The sequence below is a fragment of the Alligator sinensis genome, unplaced genomic scaffold (genome assembly GCF_000455745.1).
Source record: "Alligator sinensis unplaced genomic scaffold, ASM45574v1 scaffold1579_1, whole genome shotgun sequence".
Classification (NCBI taxonomy): Eukaryota; Metazoa; Chordata; order Crocodylia; family Alligatoridae; genus Alligator; species Alligator sinensis.
In genome coordinates this window covers 45,688-51,723 of record NW_005843662.1, presented here as the reverse complement: position 1 = coordinate 51,723, position 6,036 = coordinate 45,688, and the positions used below count along the sequence as shown (strand labels likewise).

General features: G+C 53.8%; 1 protein-coding gene across 1 annotated transcript in view; it reads right to left on the bottom strand.

Moving 5' to 3' along the window:
• Nucleotides 1–2,749: 2,749 nt before the first annotated feature.
• LOC102381701 (apoptosis-associated speck-like protein containing a CARD) overlaps nucleotides 2,750–6,036 on the bottom strand; it is a 5,692-nt gene continuing 2,405 nt past the window's right edge. The window contains exon 2 of the mRNA XM_006039053.3: nucleotides 2,750–3,542. Coding sequence (XP_006039115.1) covers nucleotides 3,286–3,542 — 257 coding nt within the window. The 3' untranslated portion in view covers nucleotides 2,750–3,285. The remainder of the gene's footprint in view (nucleotides 3,543–6,036) is intronic.

Here is a 6,036-nt window from a genome sequence, read left to right as displayed (position 1 = left end):
AAGAGGCCTGAGGGTGAGTCTAGCTTCTGAGAATGCCAGGGGCAAAGTTGGATTCTTTTAAAGGGGTGGAGCACCATGGGAATTTATGTATTATGTTATAGCCCAGGGGCTTATGTATTGTTTGTTGTTTCATAGCCACCGGTGGTTTGGGAGAGGCTACTGGGGAAGGAGGAGGCCTCACTGGGGCCCTGCTCTAGCGTGGGAACCCCGGTGCCAGAGAGGGCGTGGCACTTGGGGTGCACAGACCCCGGCGCCAGAGTGGGGCAGCACTAGGGCTGCGGAGAGCCCAGGCACCGGTGAGGCGCAGAGACAGGGCTGCAGAGAGCCCAGAGAGGACAAAGGGGCCAATTTACAGCAGGGTCCAGACCAGACAACGTCAATACCATCTGCGAGGCTTGGGGCGTGGTAAAGGGGTGGTTGGAGCCACGCGTATAGCCCATAAGGCTGGGGTGTCCTGTGACCTCTATTTTGAAACGGGACCCACAAGGGGTCCAGGAACCCACGGGGATCAGAGAGTCCATCAAACCATGTCCAAGAGGACTGAAAGGCAGCCTCCCTATTTTCATAAGTACATCAAGACGTGGCAGAAGAGAGCTGAGGGTGCCCATTGGGCCAAATTGGCACAGTCAAGGGGCCTTGGGAGATCATGGCCATCCTTGAGGACCCCATCCCGTGACAGTGTGATTCAAAATTGTAACTTTTTTGGTAATATATGTGTGTATGGGGTGAGGACGGGGCCTCTGTATATGAGTATCTATTCCCCCCAGTGTGGTGTCATCTGCCAGCTTGATGAGGGTGCAATCCCTCCCATCTTCCAGACCATTCATATTAAAAAAAACAAAAAAAACGGGTCACTGGACCGACCCCTGGGGCACTCCACTTGATACTGGCTGCCAACAAGACATCGAATTAGGGATGACGACCCTCTGTATCCATATACAGGTGAGATAATCTGTACACAGGATCTGGTGACCTGTAAGGTCCTTTCCAACCCCAATGACTATGAGATCCCAAACAAGCTGCCCCAGGGGTGCCTGGAAGGAACCGTGATCTTCTTTCCAAAGAGTGTTGCAAGGGGACGGAGAGAGGCCCAGTGCCATTTTTATCTCTCCTTCTGCATCCAAGCCCTGGCTTCTGCCCTGCATTAGCTCAGCCTCTGCCCCAAATGTTTAGCCTATGGTCTCCTTCCCTTCCCACACTCTCAAAAGAATGGCTGGTCGTGGCCCAACAGCTCATGGCCACTCTCTCTGCAAGCCCATGTCCATTGGTGATGGTCGGGGCCTCCTGAACTGTTTGCTGTGCTCCAGACCTCTAGAGCCAGGGCCCGGTGACAGGAGCATGAGAGGCCAAGCTATCTCTGGGTTTTGGCCCAGGTGAGCAGAGGCAGCGCAGCTCAACCTGGAGCTACCCCAGCCCTCCCACACCACCCTAGTGCAGGTCACTCTGTCAGCTCTGGAAGCCTGGGGAGTGGGATGTCTCAAGACCCCAGTCTGGAGGCCAAGCCATGGGTCATGACTGGCACAGTTACAATATTCTTCTGGGGACAGGGACCAGATTCTTGGAGGGGGGGGCGCTGAAGGGCAGGGCAGCAGAGCTGAACCACTTTTCCTTGCTTGGGCTGTTTGGGGAGCTGCTGGACCCCACGCCGGACCCCCTCCAGCAAGACCTGGGGAGTGGAGGAGAACATGGCCAGCTGCAGAGAGCCCCCGGACCTGGCTAGACTCCAGTAGGACTCTAGGTGGGGGAGAACAAGGGTGGGGGCCTGATCTGGGTCCTCACATCCATCATCTATCCCCCGCAAGCCTATCCACTCTATCCCCCCCATCCATCTATCTATTGACCCATCGACCTAGCTATCCATCTACCCATCTATCCCACCACATACACACGCCACCTAATCGTGCAATAAACTTGGACCGGCTGTGCATGGAAAGTCATTCTCATGCCATAAAAATGGCTGTCCAGCTACAAAAAGAGCCAAAGAGCCACAAAACAAGTGCCTGGAAATGTGGAACAACTTTATAGCTGGTTTGTATCCAGGTCTCATGGGAATGTGTGGCAGGGCCCAAGGAGAACAAAACTACCTAAAGGCCTACCTGAAATGGAGGTGACCAATGTGCGGGCCAGGCGCGAGCCGGGCCCTTTTTCGTGCTGCACGCGGGCTGTTGCCAGCAGCCCGGGCACGCGGGGCCGGAGAAGGGGGGACGCGATGAGCTGGAATTAGGCACAGACGCTTAGCGGTAGATTTAAAGATTGTTTACTTACACCAGTGATGGTCGTGGTGTAGGCTGGAAAACTTGCCTGAGTTGTGGTTACAGACGAAGACAACACGAACGGTCACGTGGAGTTTGCTAGGCTCCACGGAAACAGCTCCGGATGCTCTGGGTGAGCGCGCCACCAAAATCGGACTCGTAGATACGTCTTATAATTTTTATCGCTCAAAGACGGGAAGAGGTGGGCGATGGATCAGGTCGCCAAACTCCTCTGAATCTCACACAGGGGACTTCCCTGCCGTGTACCCAGAGTCCCCACGAGATGGATGTGGAGTCCTCTTCGGCTTGGGTGGAAACCGCTCAAGACTCTTATACGGCTAACAGGCCAATCGCTAGCCGCCACGTGGGAATAATTTAGCACTAGCCAATAGTGGGACACAAATTTGCATGCGGGTGGCGGGAAATCCTTTGCACCGTGCATCTCTCTTGCAACTTGAGCAATGCACTCTGCAAAGGAAATCACAAATAGGCGGGAAACTCTTCCTTGCACCGGGGTTCTCCTCTGCAGCAGAAAACTCCACTGTGCAACGAAGCTGCAAGCTGGCGGGGATAATTCTGGTGCCGAAGCACACACAGAATCATACCTTTGGGTCATGACAACCAACAGACTTGGCATCTGCTGAGTTTTCCTTCCCAAGGCAGAGGCAATAGCTCCCCAGAAGTGCCTTTCCTTACTACACCCTACATCCCTTGCAAACATGACCACCCCCTCCCAACCCCTTACTTGGCAATCCTAATTCTTCAAAATGAGACTTTCTTTCATTTGCTTTCCCTTTAATGATTGATTAATTCTTTCCTCTATCTTTAATTTTACCCCTCACAAGGGCTGCCTTACAGCATCTCAGCCTTCCTTCCCCTCCCCACCATTTCTCTTCCACTTCCTGTGAACTTTTGGTTTCCCAGTTACATCCCCACCCCACCCCACTGGAAGCCAGTGCTCCAAACTCCATGCTAGCACTAATCCAATGGACATTTGTGCAGGTTGCAGCATCAGTTGTAACAAGCCCCTCTGTTATTTCCCGCGCAGCTCCCGAATGAGAGACTTGTTATGTTTCTTCAGCGTCTTGTAGACCCGGTCCTTTCTCTCCTGATCCCAGCCCGGCAGCAGGTCGTACAACTCGCGCATCTGCTCCTGCTTGGTGCCCTTGCTGCGGATGGCATCGTACTGCTCCTGGCTCAGGATGTCTGTGCGGAGATCATCCAGGACGCTATTCACCTCCCGGGTCCTCTGGATCAGGATGGAGCGAAACCGCTCAATAAAATGCTGCCCTGGGGAGACAGGAGGACAGCCGTTATGCTCCACCCCTTTCCCAACCATTTGTGTTAAGGAGTACCGTCTCCCTGGGTGGGTGCGTCTACACGTGCACACTCGCAGCACTTGCATAAGTGATAAAGTGACAAACAAAGTCATGTGTTTAGTATAGTGACATCACAGTGTACATGGGCGACTGGTGCCACCTTAGTAAGGGGGGGCATGTGCCCCCCCCCCAGCAACCAGTCAGTGACTGGGGGCAATCCCCCTGCAGCCAAACTTGCTGACCCAGGGTGGCGAGTGCACCCCCATGCACCCCCTACGTGTCTCCACTGATGGTGTACACATGCACTGAAATTGCTGCGCAGTAACCAAAAATTACTGTGCAGTACGGGCGCGTGTCTTCATGTGCACACCTGTGCTGCGCAGTAAATGCGGCCACTTGTGTGGGCAGAAATTTGATTTCACATCCACCCATCTATCCCCATACACTCTATCTGTGTAGGCCTGTGTGAGTTGGCAGCGATCCAATCCAGCTTCGGATCCGTCCGCTTCGGATGGCTGCAATCCACTCCGGAGCTCCAGACCGGGTTTCCACCTCGATCTGGCTGAAGCGGCTCCGAAGCTTTGGAGCCACCTCGGGGATCCGGCCATAGGGTATAATGGGGAATCAATGAAATATCTATAACTTTGTTGTTTTTTGTCTGATTTGGATGAAACTTGCAGGGATGGTAGCCTCTGCTGAGGGCATGAAACCTTCCATGTTTCAAGCAGGTTGGTGCAGGGGTTTGGGGGAACTGTACCCCAAATTCTTGAAAGCCAAACTCATGTCATATCTGTGTCTTACAATGCAGGGTGGGGGGAAACTGCAGGGGCGGTGGCCCCTGGTGAGGCTGCAGAGCCTGCCAAGTTTCAAGAAGTTCGGTGCAGGGGTTTTGGGGGAACTGTACCTCTCATTCTTGAAAGCAAAACTCCCGTCACATCTACGTGTTACACCACAGGGGGGTCAAGACTGCGGAGCTGGTAGCTCCTACCGAGGCCACGAAGCCTGCCAAGTTTCAAGAAGATCAGTGCAGGGCTTTGGGGGGAACTGCACCGCAAGCTGCAGACAAGCAAAACTCGTGCCATGGGTGACCCTGCGTGTGTTAAGGCGCAGCGGGGTGACAGCCGCAGGGATGGTGGCCCCTGCTGTGACCACGGCGCCTGCCAGCTGTGGGGGAGATGGGTGCAGGGGGGTGCTGGGGCCCTGCAACCCTAGCTGCTGACAGGCAGAACTCGTGCCATGGGTGCTTGTGGGGCTGAACGTGTCTGTCTTGGGGCAGTCGCTTGCCTGTATTGATTCTTTCCTCTCCTTAGCCTGGTTTCGTAGGTGCTAATTGATGGCAATTAACTGGCTACATTAGCTAGGTCCTGTGTATTGAGCTGGTCCCTGAGTGAATCATGATTGATTGGTAAATGGGAACAGTATCTTACAGCCAGGCCTGCAGCAGTGTCTCCCCTCCCCGCCCCAAGCAGACAAATCAGTCCCACAAGCACCCCTGGCACCAGTTTTGTCCGTCAACAGCTAGGGTTGCAGGGCCCAAGAACCCCCCTGCACTGATCTCAACAGCTGGCAGGCCTCGTGGCTGCAGCAGGGGCCACCATCCCTGCGGCTGTCACCCCCTGCGCCTGGACACGCACAGGGTCACCCATGGCACCAGTTTTGCTTGTCTGCAGCTTGCGGTGCAGTTCCCCCCAAACCCCTGCACCCATCTTCTTGACATTTGGCAGGCTTCATGCTCTCTGCAGAGTCTACCATCCCTGAAAAGTTCATGCAAATTGGACACAAAACAACAAAGTTGTAGATATTTTATTGTTTCCCCATTATACCCTATGGCCGGATCTCCTAGGCGGCTCCGAAGCGCTTCGGGGAGCCGAACAAGGGAGGGCGTCACCCTCTATCTATCTATCTATCTATCTATCTATCTATCTATCTATCTATCTATCTATCTATCTATCTATCTATCTATCTATCTATCTATCTATCTATCTATCTATCTATCTATCTATCTATCTATCTATCTATCTATCTATCCCCCCCACACACATAGCACATAATCGTGCAATAAATTTAGACTGGCTACCCATGGAAAGGACTTCTCCCACCATAAAAATGGCCATCCAGCTACAAAAAGAGCCAAAAATATCAGATCGCACCCCAACGTTTCTAGTCCTAATCCCAGCTCTGCCGGGGCAGGAAAGTGCGAGAGGATTTGCAGAAAAGCCAAACTGCAGAAGTGCTCATTTTGGATTGACACCTGATTCCACATAGCGCTCAGCGAGTTTTGCTGTCACGCTCATGGGCATTGTACGGCTGGCAGCAGTGAGTGTCTGCCCACGCCACTGTGCATCGGCAGTGTGCAGCCTCGTTGTGCAATTTAGCCCACCCACGCTATATAGCTGCCCACCCCGCTCCCAGGCCAGGCGCAGCGGAGCTATTACTCCAGCGCTGGGGGGGGCTGGACACCAGCC